Below are 24,645 nucleotides of genomic sequence, written 5' to 3'. Positions count from 1 at the left end.
CATAAACCATGGGAGCCTGGGCTCGTAATCCATGGGTGGACAGGTGTCCGTGGTGCATGCATGACCGATAGATAGGAAGATGGTAGTTTATATACCGGTAGACAAACCAGATCTTTCACTTTCATTTATCATGTTGTATGTAATTTTACCAAGCCTTGGCTTGTATTTCAATTCGAAATAACATAACTCATTTTATATCATAAAACATCATTTAGATCCTGGGATCCATGAAACATCATTTCATTCAACGCATCATATAAACATCATTTTATGAGAAAACTCAATCAAATCATATTATAAAGGATAATTCAAACAAATCATAATTCATTCCCACAATCCATAAAACATGTCAAAACATTTAATTCATAAATCCAATCATAACGTCATAATTTCGTAATACATTTATAAAGGGATTGCGGGTACTAGCAATAGCCGTTACCTCACTTCCGCGATTTTGCTAAGGAATTCGCTTGGTTCGTTCGTCCTGAGCTCCGAGTCCAATTTCTTTCAAAATTTTAAATCATTGAATTAGTATTAAATCGATAAATAATCTAAAATCAATAGTTTATAAATAAATTTATAAGTAATGAATAAATAATGAATTTTAATAAAAATATAATTTCGAAATTTATTGAAAATATTATTAATCGAAATTTCAATCGAAATATATATTTATATTCATAAATCGATTTTCATTTGAATTTCATTATTGTTAAATAAAGCCTTTAATTTATTTTAGTAAAATCGATAATTAAACCTGAAAAATAATAACAATCTATTAGTAAATAATTAATTCATAAAATGTATTAAAACATGAAAATTAATAATTTAGCAAATCTGAAATAACAATTTGGCTTTATCTTACCCAAAGGCCCAATTGGAATGGCCCAACTCAATAATGGTTTGAGGGGGATAAATTAAGTTTCAAATTGAAACTTAATTGGTTTGGTTTTCTGGAAAAGAAACACGAGCAGGGGAAGGGGAAAGGGGGCCGAAACAGGGGAAGGCACGAGAAGGAGGAAGGAGAGGAGGGAGGTGGCTGGGTGGCTCGATGGTTTGGCGCGGCGCCGAGGTGAGGCGGCGATGGTGGTGGTTGATTGGTGGTGGCAGAACGGCGAGGGAGACAGAGAAAGGGCAAGACAGGGGCGGACAAGCAGGGGAGTTTTTGGTGGGTTTTTCGATCGGTTTTTGGGAAGGGAGAGGGCGGTTCGCCGGAGTTTTAGAGACGGAGGGTGGTCGGCGAGAGGTTGAAGGTGGTTGGAGGTGGTGGTGCGTGGTGTGGTGTTGGTGCGGCGAGGCGGGGAAAAAGGGAGAGACAAGGGAGTGTGTCGAGAGGAGGGAGAGGGAAGGAGGTGGTGCGTGCGGTGGTTCTGGGTGGCTGGGGCGTTTGCGACTGATAGGTGGTGAAGGTGGGTGACGGTGGACGGTGGTGGTGGTGGCTGCCGGAGGTGGTGGTGGTTGGTCCGAATCAGGGAACAAAAACAGGAGAGAAAATTGAAATTGAATTTGGTTTTTGAGATTGAAATTGAAATTGGGTTTTGTTTGTTGTTGAAATTTCACCTTAATTCTGAATTTGTAAGTAGGTATACTTGAGGTCCAAGGGTTGAATTTTTGACTGAATTGAGGGAAGGAAGGAAGATTTGTCTTCCTGGTTTGTGCGTGGGGAGCAAGGAAATAAAGCTGACATTTTCATTTTTATTTTTCATTTTTTTTTTATTTTTTATAATAAATTCACAATATTTGGCAAGGAAATAAAATGTTTAATTAAAAATAGGATTTTTTGGTATTTACTACCTTAAAAATACACCACTTTTGTATTTACTACCTTATGAAAATTTTATTTTAAATTACTACCTTAAAGTTCCATTTTATTTGTAATCACTACCGTTTTACAGTTTTCTTATTTTAAAATTGAGATATCTTTTTCGTTTCTTAATCATTTTAAGTGATTCAAAGCTCATTCTTCTCATTTATATGTAAGGATTCCATAGGGATCTTACCTTTTAACATTTCGTAAAAGTTTAAACAAATCAAATATTATTTTTAAAATTTTAAAATGTTATGAATTATCAAACGATTTTTTTTTGAAATGACGTTCTCAATGAAATCCCTATAGAAAAAGGAAAATAATGAACTTCGAATCACTTTAAACGATTAAGAAACGAAGGAGATATCTTAATTTTAAAATGAGAAAACTGTAAAGTGGTAGTAAATAAAAAGAATCTGGAAGTTTAAGGTAGTAATTTAAAATAAAAATTTCATAAGGTAGTAAATACAAAAGTGGTGTATTTTAAAGGTAGTAAATACCAAAATTTCCTTAAAAATAATTCCTTAAAATAAATAAATTATCGTTAACGAAAATAAATAATTTCAGTTTATAAATTTATCGTTTAAAATAAATCGCAAAAACGATTAAAATAACGAAATTCGATTATTCGTAATTTAAATAAAAACGAAATCAATTTAATAAATGTATTTAATTTTAATAAATCGAATTTAAAATTCCGGGGTATTACATCCTTACCCCCTTAGAAAAAGTTTCGTCCTCGAAACTGGAGCTCAGTAGAACTAGCCATTCATAGAAATCATACAATTCATACTTATTCGTTCTATTAACTATACAAACATGGCAGAATAACATTATAACATAATCATTCAAATAACATATTAAAATTCATACATCTTATCGTTTCTAAACGAATAACTGGGGATATTTCGCTCTCATTTGCGCTTCGACTTCCCATGTAGCTTCAGATGTCAAGTGGTTAGCCCACAAGACTTTAACCATTGGAATTACTTTGCTTCTAAGTCGTTTCTCTCTTCGTTCTAGAATTTCAATTGGTTTCTCCTCGTAAGTCAAATCGTTTCGCAACATCAAGGGTTCATGCGTAATGACATGGCTAGGATCAGGAACATATTTTCTTAACATCGACACGTGGAACACATTATGCACTTTTTCCAAGTCGGTTGGTAAAGCTAGTCGATATGCTACTGCACCTATTCTTTCTAATATCTCATATGGCCCGATGTATCTTGGGCTCAACTTTCCTGTTTGACCAAATCTCATTATTCCTTTTGTTGGCGAAATTTTCAAGAACACGTGATCTCCAACCTCGAACTCTAGAGGTCTTCTTCGTTGGTCCGCATAACTCTTTTGCCTACTTTGCGCTGCCATCATTCTTGATTGGATTAAACGAATCTTGTCAGTAGTTTCTTGAATCAATTCTGGTCCTATAACACGTGCCTCATCGATATCACTCCAACATAATGGTGTTCGACATTTCCTTCCATAAAGTGCTTCGTAAGGTGCCATACCAATAGTGGCCTGATAACTGTTGTTGTACGAAAATTCAACCATAGGTAGAAACTTCTCCCAGGTTCCTTGAAAATCCAAAATACATGCTCTCAACATATCCTCGACAATTTGATTGGTACGTTCTGTTTGTCCATCAGTCGTTGGGTGAAATGCGGTACTGAAGTTAAGTTTCGTCCCAAGAGCTTTCTGCAATTCTTTCCAATAGGTTGATTGGTACCTTGTATCGCGATCAGAAATAATCGAACTAGGCACTCCATGCAATCGCACAATAGTGTTCACATATAGTTCAACAAGTTGATCTAAACTCGAATTGCTCTTCATTGCTAAGAAATGCGCTGACTTTGTTAATCGATCAACAATGACCCAAATAGCATTCATTCCCTTGGTTGATCTTGGTAATCCTATGATAAAATCCATTGAAACTGAATCCCATTTCCATTCTGGCACATCCAGAGGTTGCAACAAACCTGCTGGTCTTTGATGCTCGATCTTGATTCTCTGACATGTCAAACATTTAGCCACATACTCTGCCACTTCTTGCTTCATGTTGCTCCACCAATACACTTGCCTTAAATCCTTATACATCTTATTTCCTCCAGGGTGAATCGAGTATGGTGAACTATGAGCTTCTTCTAAAATTCTCTTTTTCAACTTCTCACCATTAGGCACACATAATCTTCCCTGAAACCTTAACGTGCCATCTTCTTGGATGACAAAACCAGGTGACTTCCCGTTTTCCACTTCACTCCTTATTCTTTCTAATTGCAAGTCCTTACATTGCGCTTCCTTAATCTCATCAATCAAAGTTGGTTTCATTACTAACACATTCAAGCAAGCATCTCCTTTGATAAACTTAATTTCCATCTTTTGTAGATCATCTCGGTTGACTCGGGAAAAAGTTAGGATAGAATTTAGGCGAGACTTCCGACTTAATGCATCTGCAACAGCGTTAGCCTTTCCGGGATGGTATTGAATATCAAGGTCATAATCTTTAAGAAGTTCTAACCACCTGCGTTGCCTCATATTGAGTTCTTTTTGGGTGAAAATATACTTAAGACTCTTATGGTCGGTGAAAATTTGACACGAAGCTCCATACAAATAATGTCTCCAAATCTTAAGGGCGAAAACAACAGCTGCAAGTTCGAGGTCATGGGTAGGGTAATTTTGTTCATGGACTTTGAGTTGGCGTGAAGCATAAGCTATAACCTTTCCGTTTTGCATTAAGACACATCCTAACCCATTCTTAGAAGCATCACTATAAATCACAAATCCGTCAGTTCCAGACGGAAGGGTAAGAATAGGGGCAGTGGTGAGACGTTTCTTAAGTTCTTGAAATGCGCATTCACAATCATCATTCCACACAAATTTGGTATTCTTTCTAACTAATCGGGTTATGGGTAAGGCAACCTTAGAAAAATCTTGAACGAATCTTCGATAGTATCCAGCTAAACCCATAAAACTCCGTACTTCTGGTACATTAGTTGGTCTAGACCATTCCACAATTGCTTTTATTTTCTCAGGATCAACAGATACACCTTTCTCAGAGATAATATGTCCCAAAAATGATATTTCCTTAAGCCAGAATTCACATTTCGACAACTTAGCATATAACTGGTTTTCGATCAACATATCTAACACTTTTCTCAGATGCTCCTCGTGTTCCTCATTACTCTTAGAATATACCAAAATATCATCAATGAAAACAACTACAAACTTATCAAGGTATGGTTTAAAAATACGGTTCATCAAATCCATGAATACAGCTGGCGCATTGGTTAACCCAAAAGGCATCACAACAAACTCATAGTGACCATATCTAGTTCTAAAGGCTGTCTTTGGAATATCCTCAGGTTTAATTCGAAGTTGATGGTAACCTGACCTCAAATCTATCTTAGAAAACACTTTTGCACCTCGAAGTTGGTCAAACAAATCATCAATACGGGGTAAGGGATACTTATTCTTAATAGTAATCTTGTTTAACTCTCGATAATCTATGCATAGCCTCATAGTTCCGTCCTTTTTCTTCACAAACAAGACAGGGGCTCCCCAAGGTGAAACACTAGGTCGAATATATCCTTTTTCAAGTAACTCATCTAATTGTTTCTTTAATTCTTGTAACTCAGCTGGTGCCATTCTATATGGTGCCTTAGAAATAGGGGTGGATCCTGGAATTAATTCAATGCTGAAATCTAATTCTCTTGGTGGGGGCATACTAGGTATTTCTTCTGGAAAAACATGTGGGTACTCACAAACAACAGGTATGTCGGTAATGGAAGGTCCAGATGTATTTAAGTCAATAACACTACACAGATAACCAGATAAACCACTCTCAATCATTTTATGTGCTCTCAAAGCATGGACAATTTGAATCGTTGGTTTTCTTACTAACTTATGGAATGAAACTCTATCTCCATCTGGCGTTATAAGGGTCACACTTTGCCTCGAACAATTAAGGTTAGCTTCATACTTAGTCAACCAATTCATTCCCAAGATTACATCAAATTCAGATAGGTCAAAAGCTATTAAGTCTGCTCGAAACTCAACTTTCTTTATTATAATAGGGCAATCCTTATACATGGTTCTACATTTCACAATTTCTCCACTAGGAAGGGAAACACTCATAACATGAAAGTCACAACATGGTTTCAAATTTAAATACTTTGCAAACAATAGAGAAATAAAGGAATGTGAAGCTCCAGAATCAAAAAGAACATGGGCTGCTAAAGAATGGATAGAGAAGGTACCGGTGATAACATTATCATTCTCATCTGCCTCATCCTGTCTCATCACAAAAACTCTTCCAGCTGGCGGTGGTCGGGGTGGGTTGCGGTTTGAACCTCCTGTGTTGTTGTTGTTCCGACCACGATCGTTGTTAGTTGAAACTGGTCCTCTCGTGGTTGGGGTTACCTGCTTCGGACAATCTCTGATGTAATGATCATGGCTCCCACATCGAAAACAAGTGTTCGATCCTACACGGCATTCACTCTCGATGTGGCCTCTTCTCCCACACTTGGCACATTCTTGCGCCCTATTATTCTGGTTTCCACGATAACCTTGTCCTTTGTTTCCAACATCGTTCCTCCTTTGGTTTCCCTGATAGCCTTGGTTAGGCTTCTTTGCTCCTCCTTGACTCTGGTTTTCATTTCTCCTTTTATACCCAACATTCTTCGCTTCTCGAAGCAGTACCACTCTCTCTACATTAGCTGCGATATCAACCATATGCTGGTATGAAGTAAACCTCTGAGTGGACAACCTATCCTGGTACTTAAGGTGCAGACCTCGCTCGAAACGGTTCATCCTGGACTGCTCTGTCGACACCAGGTCTGGTGCAAACCTTGACAACTCCATGAACTTATTTGCGTATTCCAACACGCTCATTGTTCCTTGTTGCAAGTGTAGAAATTCATCTTCTTTTTGTTTCCTCAGGGATGGTGGATAAAACTTGTCTCTCATTAACTTTTGTAGCTCATTCCAACCAAATCCAGGCCCATTCTTTCGTTCCTTGTTAACTTTCCACCATAATCCTGCTTGACCCGTCAAGTAGAACACTGCGAAATCAACTCTCCATTTCTCAGGGCATTGCAGGGTTTCAAACAACTGATCAATGCGACTTATCCAATCCTCGAACTCAACTGGATCGAGCTTGCCATCATAGGACCGTGGGTTAAGCGACGAAAAGTTCTTGAACATCGTTGCGCTCTCGTTCCCACTAACATCTTTCTTTTTCCGAGAATCATGGACTAATTCGACCAACATTGCACTCACATTTTCCAATCGTTCCATCCTTTCCTCATGGCCATTAACATGGACATACTCCTCGTGAGTAATGTCGTTATCATCGTGAACATGATGCTCGTTGCGAGCTCCGTTGGTAACATCGTTGATAGCATCAATGGTCGACATTCTGCATAACATATCTTATCAGATTGAAGCGAAATAATAATATAAAATAAACCCTTTGATCCCGTTCCTACACTCACACTCATATTCATTTTAACTTAGCAAGATTTTAGAACATTCTTTTTAACTCATTCCTTAAAATTCTTCACTTAAAGCCTAATGAATTCTATTCGTGCCAAAACCCGTAAGGTTTAGCACTTATGGTCCAGAACCTTTGCTCTTGATACCAAACTGTAACGCCCCGACCTCTAATTCAATAATTAAAGCATAATTAGCAGCGGAATTAACCTAATTAGTCGGGACATTACCTGCCGTAACTTCCTCTTCGGAAATTACAAGGCAAACATCAATCATAAGCCTTTAAATACTCCAAGATATATATATAATCCTTTATATTATCAAAATAAAAGTGCATAACTTACTAAAAGTCTTTAATTAAAACTATTAAAACTATTAGATCCGTAAACATAAACTAGGTGGATAATATTAAAGGGAACTCCTCGCCACTACTCGTGTCCATCATCCCCCGCAGTACCTAAAATGGAAAACAAAACGGTGAGGCGAAGACTCAGTAACGAACTATCCTAGCAGCGTAAATTCATTTCAATTCATTTTATTTAATAACACAGGGAGAGTAGAATGGTTAAACATTTAACAAAACATCACAATTAATTCATTCATAAACTTTGCAGTTTAACATGCTAGTTGTCGGCAAGTACGAACCGTGAAGGAATTCTCCACTGGGCCTGGGCCCATAAGAGCCTGGGCTCATCGTAACATGGGGCCTGGGCCCTGAGCCTGGGCTCATAAACCATGGGAGCCTGGGCTCGTAATCCATGGGTGGACAGGTGTCCGTGGTGCATGCATGACCGATAGATAGGAAGATGGTAGTTTATATACCGGCAGACAAACCAGATCTTTCACTTTCATTTATCATGTTGTATGTAATTTTACCAAGCCTTGGCTTGTATTTCAATTCGAAATAACATAACTCATTTTATATCATAAAACATCATTTAGATCCTGGGATCCATGAAACATCATTTCATTCAACGCATCATATAAACATCATTTTATGAGAAAAGTCAATCAAATCATATTATAAAGGATAATTCAAACAAATCATAATTCATTCCCAGAATCCATAAAACATGTCAAAACATTTAATTCATAAATCCAATCATAACGTCATAATTTCGTAATACATTTATAAAGGGATTGCGGGTACTAGCAATAGCCGTTACCTCACTTCCGCGATTTTGCTAAGGAATTCGCTTGGTTCGTTCGTCCTGAGCTCCGAGTCCAATTTCTTTCAAAATTTTAAATCATTGAATTAGTATTAAATCGATAAATAATCTAAAATCAATAGTTTATAAATAAATTTATAAGTAATGAATAAATAATGAATTTTAATAAAAATATAATTTCGAAATTTATTGAAAATATTATTAATCGAAATTTCAATCGAAATATATATTTATATTCATAAATCGATTTTCATTTGAATTTCATTATTGTTAAATAAAGCCTTTAATTTATTTTAGTAAAATCGATAATTAAACCTGAAAAATAATAACAATCTATTAGTAAATAATTAATTCATAAAATGTATTAAAACATGAAAATTAATAATTTAGCAAATCTGAAATAACAATTTGGCTTTATCTTACCCAAAGGCCCAATTGGAATGGCCCAACTCAATAATGGTTTGAGGGGGATCAATTAAGTTTCAAATTGAAACTTAATTGGTTTGGTTTTCTGGAAAAGAAACACGAGCAGGGGAAGGGGAAAGGGGGCCGAAACAGGGGAAGGCACGAGAAGGAGGAAGGAGAGGAGGGAGGTGGCTGGGTGGCTCGATGGTTTGGCGCGGCGCCGAGGTGAGGCGGCGATGGTGGTGGTTGATTGGTGGTGGCAGAACGGCGAGGGAGACAGAGAAAGGGCAAGACAGGGGCGGACAAGCAGGGGAGTTTTTGGTGGGTTTTTCGATCGGTTTTTGGGAAGGGAAAGGGCGGTTCGCCGGAGTTTTAGAGACGGAGGGTGGTCGGCGAGAGGTTGAAGGTGGTTGGAGGTGGTGGTGCGTGGTGTGGTGTTGGTGCGGCGAGGCGGGGAAAAAGGGAGAGACAAGGGAGTGTGTCGAGAGGAGGGAGAGGGAAAGAGGTGGTGCGTGCGGTGGTTCTGGGTGGCTGGGGCGTTTGCGACTGATAGGTGGTGAAGGTGGGTGACGGTGGACGGTGGTGGTGGTGGCTGCCGGAGGTGGTGGTGGTTGGTCCGAATCAGGGAACAAAAAGAGGAGAGAAAACTGAAATTGAATTTGGTTTTTGAGATTGAAATTGAAATTGGGTTTTGTTTGTTGTTGAAATTTCACCTTAATTCTGAATTTGTAAGTAGGTATACTTGAGGTCCAAGGGTTGAATTTTTGACTGAATTGAGGGAAGGAAGGAAGATTTTTCTTCCTGGTTTGTGCGTGGGGAGCAAGAAAATAAAGCTGACATTTTCATTTTTTTTTTTTTTTTTTTATAATAAATTCACAACATTTGGCAAAAATTCAGAATTTGTAATAAAATGTTTAATTAAAAATAATTCCTTAAAATAAATAAACGGTTTTTTCATGAAATACCCCCGAGGTTTGCAAAAACGCACCAAATACCCTCGCGTGTTTCGATTCACATAATATACCCCTATTTTTTTCCAAGTTTGCACCAAATACCCCTAAACCGACCTTCCGTTAGTCCTCCGTTAAGTCGTGTTTATAATTCACAGAATACCCCTATTTATAAACCTATTGCACAATATACACCTATTTTGAAACTAAGTTGCACCAAATACTCAAACTGGTTTTAAACTGCAGAATTTGATTTCCACAAATTGTTCACCTAATTAATCAAATTAATCAACCTAAAAGTTAAACATAAAACAAAAATAGAAGTAATAATCAAAGAAAATTGAAATGATCAAACAACAAATCCAATAAGAAATTGATTGAATTGAATTATATTGTTGGTGTACATATCGATCAGTGCATTAGTCAAGTTTAAAACTCCACCACCAAATCAGTGCGATTTTTTGGTGTAGTATTTACAGGTCAGGCGCTTAGAATGAATGATTTACTTCATTCGTATTAACCTTGAAGGAGGGGCACAATAACATACCATTGTGTTCTCGAACCTCCGAGGTAAAGAAGAATATCGGGAGTTCTAATCTGCATTTTTGTGGTATAATCCAAAATATTTTAAGGTCCAAATAAAAAGATATTTTCATTATATTATAAACAAAAATGAAGTAGAGTACCACCACTGGTGTACTGACATACAAAAGACACGGTGAAGCGAAATAAGGTCAACAATGTCCAAGGGAGTCCTCCTCCAAAGTTCAAACAAAAATGCGTTCAGATCTAGAAACATCGAAACTCAGAGAAGAAAAAGAAAAGGCAGGTATCTGGTTCTTTGATAGGGTACCGCATAGGGGGAAGTGAAAACTCAACAGAGTAAAACCATCACAATCTCAATTGCACCGACTGATTTGCCGATTAGAATTGTACCAAATAGTTGATTGGATTTGCGATTGGAAGGTTGCACCGATAGCCTGATTTGGGAGTTCGCCGATTGTAAGTGTCCCGGTTGGGATGTTTGCCGATCCCGACTATCCTGATTTGGAAGTTTGTCGAGCAAATTGGTACCGATAGGTGTGCACCGATAGCACATCAAAAACCCCCTACTGTCGCAGCCATCAACAACCCCCTCCCAGCCAACACACCGCCGCGAAACTTCCACGCCACCGGAGAATCGACAACCTTCCCAATGCGGCCACCGGAAAACGACCACCCTCCGCGAAGCCAAGTCGACCACCATCAGCATCTAATTTAAGTGATCCTCCGGATCACTGCCGGCGACCAGAGATCGGCCTCCGCCGGCGAGGAGAGAGAAATAAAAAAATATGAGATTGGACGGATCTACCCAGAATTACTGGGTTTCGAGTAGGTTGAAGCTTGAAGAACAGGGGAGAGGAGAGAGAAATAGAAGAATATGAGATTTTTTTTTTTTTTAGTTTCTGCCAAAGGGAAGGTAAGTAAATGGGGGTCATAACACAATTAAGGGCAAAATAGTAAAACTCCACTAACGGTAGACTAACGCCGTTAACTGTTAGGTGCATCTCATGAACAGTACGGATAAATAGGGGTATATTATGTGAATCGAAACACGCGAGGGTATTTGGTGCGTTTTTGTAAAGCTCGGGGGCATTTCATGAAAAAACCGATAAATAAATTATCGTTAACGAAAATAAATAATTTCAGTTTATAAATTTATCGTTTAAAATAAATCGCAAAAACGATTAAAATAACGAAATTCGATTATTCGTAATTTAATTAAAAACGAAATCAATTTAATAAATGTATTTAATTTTAATAAATCGAATTTAAAATTGTGGGGTATTACAATAATAATTGTGGCTGGTAATGTATCATGTTTGGTTAGGAATTGTTAGTTGTTAGTTGATTTGACTAAATGTTTGTATTTGTTAGATTATGTAAATAATCTAGATATTATGTGAATATTTTCTACGTATATTGACTAGCCTAGTTTACCTAATTTGTAGTTTGTATAAATACCAAACTTCAAGGAAATACAATTCACGGAATATAATTTTTTCATGGTATCAGAGCGCTAGGGTTTTCTCTCCTTCTTCCGTTGTGCCCTAGCCTCTCTTCTCCGTCATCTTCTCTTTCTCTACAGCCGCCATGACTAATCCAAAGTCCGAAGGCAAGCCTCCCTCCGATGGCTCTGGTTTCCATCTCGCTCTGGTTGTCTCCAACATTGCAACCATGTCTCCATTGCCCTTGAAAATGAGAACGTGCAATACGGGACGTGGGCAGAGCTATTCAAAATACATCCTCGTTTGCACAAGGTTCTTCACCATATCATCCCGGCCCTCCACCACCAGGTAAGAGAAGCCGGCTCCGACGACGGATGATGAGATCGGGTTATGGTCGACCTTGGAAGCTACAGTTGTCTAGTTGACTCATTCGACCATTTCTAGTGACCTCTTGAACACGATCCCTGAACTAGACGCGACGGCCATGAAAGCTTGGGATCGGTTACGTGAAATCTTTCAGGATCCTCAAAACTGAGGGCCGTGATTCTGGAACAAGAGTTTACCACCACTCGTATGGATCATTTACCCCCTCAAACCTCTAATTCACCTCAAAAATCTTTTCCCCTCAAACCTCTCCTAACCAAACACCCCGTAGTTCTTCTGCAGTTCTACCACTACTACATCTATCATATGAGTTTTTTTAAAGGTAAAATTAATTCATTAATAAAATAATCATACGACATCTACAATATAAATTAAAACTAACAAATACAAATCAATTTGGATCAAACGAAATTCTGCAGTTCTATAACTACTACACTCATGCTAATGTGACACCTTTTTTTGCTGAATTCTATTTATTAGTCCGTATAATTTTTATAATCTCAGAACATGATCAACACCAAGTCTTAAGACATGAGTTGTGCTGACATGGCATATGATTCATCAGTCTTAAGATCAGACATATAGAAATTGTAGCATTGAAATAGACAAGTCTTATCAAAGTCTTAAAGTGAGTCTTGAAAAATTAAAACTCAACTTAAGACTTGGTATGTGAGTTAAATTAAATAATAAAATGATATTTTACATAAATTTACAAGTCTTAAATGATTTAATGGGCGAAGAGCTAAATTTGATTGAATCTTAAGAAGTCTTAACAATAATTTAATTATTTAATATTAATGAAATACTGACTTGGCAAATGAAGAAAATCTTAAGACAAAACCCCCTTGATCACGCTAATGTAGTAATGTGTCATTTGCTTGCTTGCATTTTTGCATCAACACGAGAGTATGTGATTGATTACTTTGACAACTTTCATCTTTTTCCATGTTGCCACCCTATGAGGAATGCTAAATCTCAAGTGGCTTCTGTGTTCATATAGTCATAAGTGATTCAAATATAACTATTTTTCGTACCAATACAGTATATGTCAGTACCAAAAACATAAGTAAATACTCCGTAATTTGTATGGGTACTTCTTAGCAATGTATTGGTATATCAATATCATACTCCTTCCGTATTTTAAAAAGAAATACACTTTGATCGACACATAGTTTTAGGAGAGTGGGATGAATTTATTAAAATAAGATGAAAGTAGGGTAATTGGTGGATTATTTATTATAGTAAAAAGATGACCTGAGTAAGTAGAAAAGAGAGAAATATTAATATAATTGAAAGTGGGGACCAAAACATGTCAAAAAAAAGGTGTATATCTTTTTAAAATACGGCCGTTTTAAGGAAAGTATCTCTTTTATAAAATACGGAGGTAGTACTAGTGTTAGTACCAACGCTAAATTAACGAATACCTATACGAGTTACTTGTGTCCAAGCCACTTGAGGCCAAGACTTCCTCGCCACCATATGGTATTTATTTTCATTATTTTTTACAATTTTCATATTGAGCTACAGTGCGTTTCCTCCTTTCTCAAACAACTTCAATTTATTTGACTATTGCACAATTAAGTTATCGGATACAACTAATTACAAATAATTTAATATTGAAATGAAAAAATATTTAAATCACCCTAACCACTTACAAAGTTATACATACTTCGTATTAATTTGCAATCACACAAAAATTTGAAAAACAAAAATATAATCAGTACTTTATTTATTACACGTCATCACAAATAATTTTACAAAAAAGTAACAATGGTAAGTTGATCAAATTGGGGAAAAGTGAAGATAATTTTGAATCGCAAGGCGGATGAACACGAGAGACTTCAAATTCCATTCCATTCCGCGCCCAATCGAACATCTATAAAAGGGGACCTCCCGTTCACCGAAGAGCCACTCACAATCACCATTCCTCTCTTTCTCTCTCTAACCACACACACAAAAACTCTTTTCTCTCACTAAAATTCCCATTGTTCCTCGCTCAAAAATCATCGTAGCTTTCTCTCTCTACAATGCCTGACATGTACGCACTTAAGTGAGTTTTCTTCCAGAATTTTCTGCTGGAATTCGTTGTATGAAGATCTGAAGAAGTTTATACGCTTACGAATTTTTGTATCTTCGTTGCAGAGCTGAAGAACAGAGCCAGCAGTTGCAGCTTGTTGAACGTGAAGATATCGAAGATGAAGAGGACTTGTTTGAAGCTATTGACAAATGTATGATTATCATTCTCCAAATTTCTTGCTTATTTTTGTATTTGGTGTCAAATTTGAATTTCAAAAGCGTAGGATTTCAGTGTTTAACTTCAGCCGCATAATTTTGGAACGTCGAACTGATGCTCTTTTTTTTCGCCTAATAATGAAAGCATATTGAATCACTTAGTTATCGTATATTTCTGTGGAAATCTATGTCTGTTATGCTCTTCGGTTGTCTAATCGTCGTGAAGATGAAATTATACACTGTTTTCTAGCTATTCCGTCTAATCTGAAATTTTCTATGCCGAGCGTTTGATCGGTTACTTCGTAAATAACTTCCTCCTATTTATCTCTTAAACTTTTTGTAAATTCAAAATCCGTTGACCTCCGATATTTTGCGCTTCAATCGCTTAAATGTCGTGAAGCTGAAATAATAATACTGTTTGATTTTTCTAGTTATTTCGTCTGATTTGAAAAACAATCGCGCCGAAATTCAGCTCGTATAAACTTTATAGCTGTTTTTAAATATAAATCCGTAGGATTCCCAGATATACAACTTCAGTCGCCTAGTTTTGGAAAGCTGAATTGAACCTCTGTTTTCTCGGCCTATTTTTTATTTGATTTTGATCAAAGCATGTTGAATCGTTTAATCCATTTTAAATTTCTCTTAAATAAATAATAAATTCAAAATCCGTATGAATCTACAGTTTATCGTTGTCGTATTTAAAATGCAGAATCATCCTGTGTTCATGTTGAGTAAATTAGCTCATATGAAAGTTCCTCCGACTTTTACCTAAAGTTATTGTGAAATCAAAATCTGTAGAGTTCCAGAATTCATCTCTTCGATCTCTTAAATATCGCGAAAATGCTTAGTTCACCTAAATTGATTTGTATGCGTTGAACGCTTAGGTCATCTAACATTTTCACTGCTTTTTAAGTATCATTTAACATAGGCCTTTCATAAATTATTTTTCATCAGTGATTGCACATGGAATTAATGCTGGAGATGTTAAGAAGCTTCAGGATGCTGGAATATACACTTGTAATGGCTTAATGATGCAGACAAAGAAGGTTTTAAGCCTTTTTATTTTGTTTTAGACTAAGTTTTCTTTTTAATAATTTCTTCTAATTTGATCGTTCATTGTTCGTGAAGAATTTGACTGGAATTAAAGGATTGTCTGAGGCTAAAGTTGATAAGATATGCGAAGCAGCTGAGAAGATTGTGGTAAGTTCTCTGCAATCTAACTTCTCAGTTATTTAAATTCGGATAGAATTCCGAAACTAATCGAATAATAATAGTGATTTTTGCTCTACTTTATCCAGAATTATGGGTACATTACTGGAAGTGATGCTTTGATCAAAGTAAGATCCTGATCTCTTTAGATTTTGGATTTCAAGATTAGAAACTGCATAATTTTCCGGCTTTACTATTTCTAAGTCTATCATTTATGTGATTTGCAATAGAGAAAGTCTGTGATTCGTATTACCACTGGGAGCCAGGCATTAGATGAGTTACTAGGAGGTACTCATGTACTGATTTTACTATTATCTGTCGTTTTTGCCTATTTCAAACCACACGAATTTACAGTTTATTTGTACGTTTAACACTTGCTATGCTTGAACATTGGAAAAGGTGGAATCGAAACATCAGCAATTACTGAAACATTTGGAGAATTTCGGTGAGGAACCATATTTTGTTCCGATTTTGTGGTTGATTATGTAGCTTAAACAAGTTAGTTTTGTTGACTGATGGTCTATTTTACTCTTTTGATCTCATGCTTGGTAATAATATTTCTCAGCTCTGGAAAGACTCAGCTAGCACATACTCTATGCGTCACAACGCAGGTAACTTTCTAATTTGCTTGATGGATCTTGATCTTACACAGTTAAGGAACAATGTTACTGAAATCAGATGATTCAGATTACTAACTAGAATGATCTACTGTTCTAGAGTCTACACTATATTTCGGTAAGGATTGAAATATGATGGAAGTAGAAACTAGAAAGTGCTTATGACTGCTGTTTGAGTGGTTAGGTGGTAGAAAATTATGAGAAAATTATGTTTAAATTTATACTTCTGTACCACCTAAAATTAACCTTTCTCTAAGCTAGATTCAGCATATGTCTTTGGTCTAACAATTTTCTTACAGAAGTTCAGAAAACTGAATGGTCTGCACTGATCAATTAGGAAGAAACTATAATTGTGCTAACGAAATTTGAAACTCAGTGAAATATTACCTCAGTTGATTTCTTAAAGAGGAAAAATGGTTCACATGTTCTGTTCAGTAAAAGCTATATTGTCAATGCATTTTTTTTATCATGTACTGTGATTCCCTCGAGGGTAGAATTCTCAAGTGCAATACCTTTTACTTATTCTGCAATGCTAAAATGCAGCTTCCGACTAGCATGAGAGGAGGAAACGGGAAGGTTGCCTACATCGACACTGAAGGAACTTTGTATCCTCTCATCATTAGTATTTAGTTTGAGTGTTCTGAAACATATTTAAATTTCTTCAAAGAAAGTAAATTTTATTGGAAAGTAGTTTTCTCTTCACTTCCTACACTACAGTCGACCTGATCGTATTGTGCCAATTGCTGAAAGGTTTGGGATGGATGCTTCTGCAGTCCTAGACAATGTATAAAGAAACTCCTTTCTGTTTTGTGTGGATTCACTTTTTATAGCAAATGATGATTTAATCTCGTGTCATCAATTTTACAGATCATATATGCTCGTGCATATACGTATGAACACCAGCACAACCTACTCCTTGGTCTGGCAGCAAAAATGGCTGAGGAACCCTTCCGACTACTGGTGAGTAATCACAGTTTCCCATTAAGAAACATCAGGAAAGTCCTGTCACAAAGTTCTTGGCTGACAACATTTTTCAATTGGACTTTGTAGATTGTTGATTCTGTCATCGCTCTATTCCGAGTGGATTTCACTGGAAGGGGAGAACTTGCAGAGCGACAGGTAATTTTTGAAAGAACTGAAACAGTCCATTTTGATGATGAACTCTGAAGGGATGTTTATGTATAGATTTCCCCATCAATTTATTTCTGATTAGTGTTATACGTTGACTGGAACTGAATTGCTTTTGCAGCAAAAACTGGCTCAGATGCTGTCTCGTTTGATCAAGATTGCTGAAGAGTTCAACATCGCTGTCTATCTTACTAATCAAGGTAATAATCCATATCTATCTTTGTGTTCTCTTCTAGAAATCTTATATGACTTGAATTGTCACGAGGAGAGATTAATTTGAATAATTAGTAATCCAACCACTTAACTCTAACCAAGTAATACACTGTCGCTGCAGTTATTGCTGACCCAGCTGGTGGAGTTTTTGTTACGGATCCAAAGAAGCCAGCAGGCGGTCATGTACTTGCCCATGCATCAACAATTAGGTTGATGTTCAGGAAGGGCAAGGGTGAACAGCGTATCTGCAAAGTGTTTGATGCCCCAAACCTACCAGAGGCTGAAGCTATATCCTTTTTCTTCTGCTTTCGCAGCTAGTGTCAATTGCGCTACTCTATATTAAAACTGCAACATTCTGTTTAGTAAAGTTCATATCTAAGTAATTTTGGCATGTTGACATTTTTCTCCTTGACAGCAACACGTATTTCAGATTACACCAGGTGGAATTGCAGATGCAAAGGACTGAAGCTAGCAGAAACTCAAATCAATTTATTTGATACCAGAGAAATAGCCTAGTTTATTTTGCCAGTTTATTAGCTTTAAGTAAAGGTTTACTAGCTTTTTACTTCCTGTTTATTAGCTTTAAGTAAAGGTTTACTAGCTTTCTACTTCCTGTCTATTAGCTTTAAGGAAAAGTTATCTCACTAGTTTGACATTTAAGGTTGTTTGGCACACTACTTACGTAACCGAAACAGTGAAAAAATTCACTACAGCTTTACTGAAACCAGTGATCTTTTATTCTTTTTTTTGGCATGTGAAAAAACCTGTGATCTTTACATATTAGCTATTATGGAGTCAAATTGCACTCTACTTTGTTTTCCTTGCTCTCCTTTGTTGGTTGGTCAAGGAATCCGCAAATTATACACAATCATGGTCTCTCTAGCATAATGATTCAGGGCAATTTATTCTACTTCATGTAGAAGCAAAGGCAACTGTATGTCTGTTAACAATTATTTCCTCGTATATTCTACAGCTAGAAGTTTTAGTTTAATATAGTAGAAGTAACCCCCATAGCTGGTGTTACAAATGGGTTTCAAGCCCCTTGAAATAGAGTCATCAACAGTAAAGTAATGGGATTTTGAAATATTGTCAGGCATCAAAATCCCCTGCCATCAAAAGCAGTCTATCAGTAGTTTGAAGACCAGTCCGCAGCACTTCCAACTCTGGACATACCAAGTGGTTCCTTCTTAACTTCTACATCAACCTTAAAGTTTGCACCACAGACTTCACCGGAACTGTCAACTCTGGGCACTGGCTTTAACTCGTTACGTGGATGTTCGTAACTCCTCAAACCTCCAGAGCTTGTAAAGAAGCAACCTGGATATAACAAGAGAAGAGAAAAGTTAATTCAGTATGTTTGAATACAATCGTCCCAGAGGCTAGCAAACCTATCAGCAGCGGAAGTTGACAATTTAAATCATGAACTTTTCAAGGGGCAGTGCAGGAAGAGACAGAAAGGAAAGCTATTCAATCCAATTTTAACTAAAGAATAAGGCCTTCAAAATGGCAATGACAAGTTCAAGGTCAATCCCAAATTTTAAATGAGAAAACTATCAACAATTTTATGGAAATTTCAAAACTTATTGCATTGGCCTGTATTGCCATCTTTTATGGAACTCTAAAAACCTTTTGAATTTGCCTCAAACCGAAACTAAAAAAGTCCTTGGAACTTAAAGATCCCCAAGTTACTTTCATGACACGTAGAAAGTGGTAGGTAAGTTGGACTTCGCATGTCAATCATATCATCTCTTACCCATGAAGTATGGAAACATCCCAATCGCTAGGATGTATGTGTTTCCAGCAACTGAAAACCTCATACAGAGTATTAAAACATGAAAGGAAGGACCCTCCACAAACTACTGGGTGGCTTTCGAAATGCTTCCTACTATCCAACACTTACAAGTATGTTTTTCAAAACAGCTTGTGCTAAGAGTTCTTTTAAATTAACTCGTTACAGTTTACAGACTTATATTTTATATAGTATATTTCCATGCAGTATACGGATACATTAATGATATTTTATGATTACATTTTTTGTTTGACGGGATATTTTATGATTACGTTAACATTACTATTTCGGCATGCTTCACAATCAAGGTTCATGTTCTGCACTTTTAACTGTTTTATCTTGTAAAACCATAAAGTTCAAGGAATTGGGATATCATCTTCCTTGAGGAGGTGGTTTAAAGTTTGGGAGCTTTGAAATTGGTGAAGAGAAGTGAAGGGAGAAGAAGAAGAAGTTAAAAAGATAACTTTCGGTAATTAGAGAAGATCATAGCCAGGTGGTGTTAAAGAACCTGATCACGTTCATCATGCTAGCCCAATTTGTACTTCTGTTGTCCCTAGTTTCATATTTCTTTTTTGTGGCTCCTACACTTAATAACTTAATTCCTTAGTTGGAAGAGAAAAGGAAAGGGGTACAAGCAGATTGCACTGTGAACATCATGCTTGCCTTAAAACATCATGCTTTTGTGAATATATAGAGTATTACTATACGGAGTGAGCAGAATCCTAATCCTCACAGAATCCTATACTTGTAATATTGGCTGAATAGTTGATCATTTTTTAGTAGTATTATTCTTCCATTTCATGAGACAAACTAATCACGCCCACCTGATCTAACAGAGAATTCACATTCAAGAGACCATTTCTAGAATCAAAGACAGCAGAACCCCAATTGCAACCTCTCCAAGTAAGACTATCCATTTAAAGAACTGCTACAGAACACTAAGCAAACCCAAATTTTACTAACATCCATAGCACAAAGGAGACGACACGTCGACAACCCAACTGGTTGCTGCCGCTCATCCACAACCAAAGCTGGGTTGTACCCTCGCCCTATGCTCTTGATTTCTAAACTAAAACTTTAAGAACATGGAAGGAGGGGAATTCTGGTAGAAAAAAACAGCGCTAAGAAATATAAACATAGGTCTAAGCCTCGAGTGAGAAACACCAACCACCAGTGATCACCAAATGGAAGCAGACATGGGTTAGACTTTCCCCATGTACACTCCTCTGAATTCTTTAAACCATCACAGGTAACAGTCAATGTCTCATTGACTGGTGCATGCAGGAGTGGTGAAAATTAAAAATGTTTGTCTGACATGATCGATTGAGATAGAATAGGGGATTTTGGATGTAACATTTAACATCGCTATGAATCAAACATTATTAATTCATCCGGTTTTTTATGTTCAAGATGTATCTTCTGTTTTCTTGCCTTTTCAGGATCAAGTCATAACTAAGTCATCAGGTTACTTAACTGCCATTATAAATTCATCAGGTTTTTTATGTTAAGAAGGTTGGAATAAGAAGTGCACCTTTTGGAAATGGAGCAAAGGATTTGCCACATCCCTTCTTAACAGTCTCTGCATCATCAGATACGACAAGATGACCTTCAGAATCAGCTCCCCAGAACAAAGGAACACTCCCATCAGGATCCTGCATAAAATATCATACGAAGAAGGTTAGCTTAGGTATAATTACAACCAGAGATAACTTAAAATGTAGATATGATTCTCACCGCAGCAACAAACGAGTTCTTTGAAGCACAGTCGTAAAGGATGAAAGCAAATTTGCCATGGATATCTCTTATGACATGCTCGATAGGATAAGGACCTCTATCCCTCAGAGATCTATAAGCTTCAATGATAATGTTTACTTCATTGCCTGTTTTGCTCAATCCATACTGCTGCTTCAGTGGAGCAAAATTCTCAATATGGCCCTGGAACAAGCACAATATATCGTCCACAACTGCAAATAGTCTATTCAGACGAATTATAGATCAGATTACGACACGAAATTCCATCATAATAACAGCAATTGATCAACTTATTTCTCCCAACTAAAGACAGGAAGATCAATAAATTTTGACATAGATCAACTTGTTATCAAACATCAATATGCCTTGAAGAAAGATAAGAATTGACAGATATTTGGTTACCTAAAGAAGCAACCTCTACAAACAAAAAGCATAAGCAAAACAAAACTGCCGTATATGTATTTTGTTAGAATAGTTTATCTAAGAGCTAAACCATTCAGCCTTGACTTTTGACGAGCATCAAAAGAAGCTAACAAATCATCAACTTTGTTTAGATTATTAATAACAATTTAACAAACATAATTTTTTTTAAAGGCTTACATAAAAAATGGATACAATGATCCTGCAAACCAGTCCTATTTTTGAGAATTTTATGTTTTGACATCCAAAATGTTAGGTCCCCCACAGCGGTGAATTAGGAAGTATAATTCATTTTATAGCCTAAACTTGATCGGTAATACAATAAGGGTTTCAACATCTAATGATCCTAATCTAATCAAAGTATCAAGTAAACACACCAAGATTGAGATCAAACCAAGAGATTTAATTTGTCAAGGATATAAAAGATTTCAACAATACAATTTGGTTTGAACATGACAATCCATCATATATTTATGACAAAATAGATGGAAACAAAATGTTGCATTCCAATAAAAATCTCAGCGATAATAACAACAACAACAACAGCAGCCCCACGAAGATCCTACATTTAGGTATCATAAGTTGATAACGACAAAAACAGATCAATCACAGATAAATAAAGGGCAAATAACGAACCAATAATTAAAAAGAAAGATAACACCAAAATAAGATCAAAACTACGCACCAAACTTCATTAATAAGAACAATAATAAAAATGGACATCAAAACAACCACAAAAAAACAGAAAAAAAGAATAGGCCCAGATGCAAAAATAAGATAAAAAAAACCCCAAAATAAATAGAAATTAGTAAGACCCACATGCACAAAAACTAATTCAATAAGAAGAACAACAAGAAACAGAAAGATCAAAATGCAGAAATAAGATCAAAACTCAAAATAAGTATAGTATTACCTAGGGAGAAGAGGGTTCTGCTTATCGCTAGAGTATGAAATAAACCCGGATTGCGCAAGATTAATGGTGACAGCATTAGGATGAACAGATGAGAAATGTTGAGCCAGATTTCCATCTTTTAATGCGAAAACAGATTCTGGGTTTGGACTCTTTAATTCATCTGGACATTGTGCCACGGATTTGTCGAAAACTGCCAACATTTTTGCAAAATTTTCTTAAGAAATCGGAAAAGTGTATGAAATTCGAATGAGGAGAGAGAAAATGGAGACGATCAGAGTTTGTCAACGGCGGGGAAGAATGGAGAAATGGAGGTGCAGATGATGATGGGTATTTATGATGGATTGTAGGAGCGTGATTGCAGGCAATTAGCGAGATCTTAGGGTTCAAATGGATAATCTTAAAAATGCTGACTGGATAATGTCTAAAAAGTTACGTAGTAAGTGGATAATCTCCTTTTTTAATCAAGGTACGGAGAATAAAAAAAAAGTGGATAATTTCCTAAGAAATAATTTGCATTATTCGTGTGTGGGCTGCTCCATGATGACAATCGCTAACTGCGGTACCCGGGTACATCCAGCTCTGGTTGTACTAAAAAACGACGCGCTCATATTGTTTGTTCATTCTTGTCGACTGTTTTTTCTTTTTTATTGTACTGTATGTTCATTCTTGTTGTACTGTTTATTCTTTCTTATTGTACTGTTTGTTCTTTCATGTTGTTTTTCAAATTCATCATCAAATTTTCATAATTGTTGTATTTTTTGTTCTTTCTTCTGGAATTTTATGTTCTTTTTTATATTGTTTGTTCTTTATTGTTTATTTGTTTGTTTATAATAATCATATGCTTAATGTTCATAATTAAACTCTTCATTAATCTTTTATTCTTTCTTTTTGTATTGTTTGTTCTTTCTTGTTGTACTGTTTGTTCTTTCTTGTTGTTTTTTAAATTCATTCATCAAACTTATTGTTGTATTGTTTGTTCTTTCATGTTGGCTTTAAAATTCATCATAAAATTGTTCATAATTGTTGTATTGTTTGTTCTTTTTTCTGGAATTTTATGTTTTTTTTTATATTGTTTGTTCTTTTTTGTTGAATTATTTGTTCTTTCTTGTTTATTTGTTTGTTCACAATAAATATATGGTTAATGTTCATAATGAAATTGTTCACTTCATTGGTCTTTTATGTTTTTACAAGCACCTATATTGTTTATTTTCAAATAAATAAATAAATGTTCATTTCCAAAATAGTAAATGTTCATTCCAAATAAATAAATAAATGTTCATTTCCGAAATAGTAAATGTTCATTTTTGTAATTTATTTCCAAATAAATAAATAAATGTTCATTTCAAAAATAGTAAATGTCCATTCCAAATAAATAAATAAATGTTCATTTTCGAAATAGTAAATGTTCATTTTTGTACCAGTATATTAATGTTCATTTTAAACAACACAAAACGACATCGTTTTGGATGGGGGTACAGCCAGCTTTGGTTGTACCCGGGTATAGCCAAAAATTTGCGCCATGATAATATTAGTATGGACCCAAAATCAATAACTTTTTCTAGGGTCTATTTGACTTTTATTATACATATAGTTCATGTTTGGCAATTGGTGGTTGTATGTTGGTTGTCGGCGGTTTTACATGGTTGTTTGACTGGTTGTTTAAGTTGGCCGATTTTATTGGTTGTTTGACTATAGACGGTTTACAAATATATTTGGTAAAATAAGTTGTTTCCTGTTCGTTGTAGCTATGTAAAACGACATTTAAGGACATTTAATGGCTTTTGTTCATTTTTAATAAAAACTTCGTATTATGTACGGAGTCAAACATAATAACAAATAAGTAAAATATAAATCAAAAATAAATTATTGTATGGAGTATAAATAATTAGAATATTATTTTAATTATTAATTGTTAATTGTTAATTATTAATGGTATTATTAATTATTAATTGTAAATTGTAAATTATTAATTATTAGTTACTAATTACTAATTACTAATTACTAATTACTAATTATTAATTACTAATTATTAATTATTAATTAGTAATTAGTAATTAGTAATTACTAATTACTAATTATTAATTATTAATTACTAATTACTAATTATTAATTATTAATTATTAATTATTAATTATTAATTATTAATTATTAATTATTAATTATAAATTATTAATTATTAATT

At 35.6% G+C, this 24,645-nt stretch overlaps 2 protein-coding genes across 3 annotated transcripts; one reads left to right on the top strand and one right to left on the bottom strand.

The window, feature by feature from the left end:
• The first annotated feature begins 14,076 nt into the window (after positions 1 to 14,076).
• On the top strand, positions 14,077 to 17,928 carry LOC110803696 (meiotic recombination protein DMC1 homolog). 2 transcript variants are annotated; one of them, XM_022009231.2, is made up of 14 exons: positions 14,077 to 14,240; positions 14,333 to 14,418; positions 15,377 to 15,468; positions 15,551 to 15,622; positions 15,721 to 15,759; positions 15,862 to 15,919; positions 16,031 to 16,076; positions 16,197 to 16,242; positions 16,792 to 16,853; positions 16,966 to 17,032; positions 17,116 to 17,208; positions 17,299 to 17,367; positions 17,498 to 17,576; positions 17,711 to 17,928. In XM_022009231.2, exons 1-14 carry the CDS (start codon positions 14,218 to 14,220, stop codon positions 17,905 to 17,907), a joined length of 1,029 nt encoding a protein of 342 aa, XP_021864923.2. In that variant the 5' UTR covers positions 14,077 to 14,217; the 3' UTR covers positions 17,908 to 17,928. The 2 variants fall into 2 exon arrangements, with proteins under 2 accessions (XP_021864923.2, XP_056696001.1); XM_056840023.1 differs by having other exon boundaries at positions 14,085 to 14,228.
• A 539-nt stretch (positions 17,929 to 18,467) lies between these two features.
• On the bottom strand, positions 18,468 to 22,835 carry LOC110803698 (stem-specific protein TSJT1). The gene is made up of 4 exons (XM_022009232.2): positions 22,464 to 22,835; positions 21,113 to 21,353; positions 20,910 to 21,030; positions 18,468 to 18,906 (listed from the first exon to the last, which is right to left on the bottom strand). Exons 1-4 carry the CDS (start codon positions 22,661 to 22,663, stop codon positions 18,716 to 18,718), a joined length of 753 nt encoding a protein of 250 aa, XP_021864924.1. The 5' UTR covers positions 22,664 to 22,835; the 3' UTR covers positions 18,468 to 18,715.
• Between the last annotated feature and the right edge of the window lie 1,810 nt (positions 22,836 to 24,645).

The sequence above is a fragment of the Spinacia oleracea genome, chromosome 3 (assembly GCF_020520425.1).
Source record: "Spinacia oleracea cultivar Varoflay chromosome 3, BTI_SOV_V1, whole genome shotgun sequence".
In the NCBI taxonomy this organism is placed as follows: Eukaryota; Viridiplantae; Streptophyta; class Magnoliopsida; order Caryophyllales; family Amaranthaceae; genus Spinacia; species Spinacia oleracea.
Note: the sequence above shows the minus strand (reverse complement) of the source record. Positions and strands in the feature narration are given on the sequence as shown.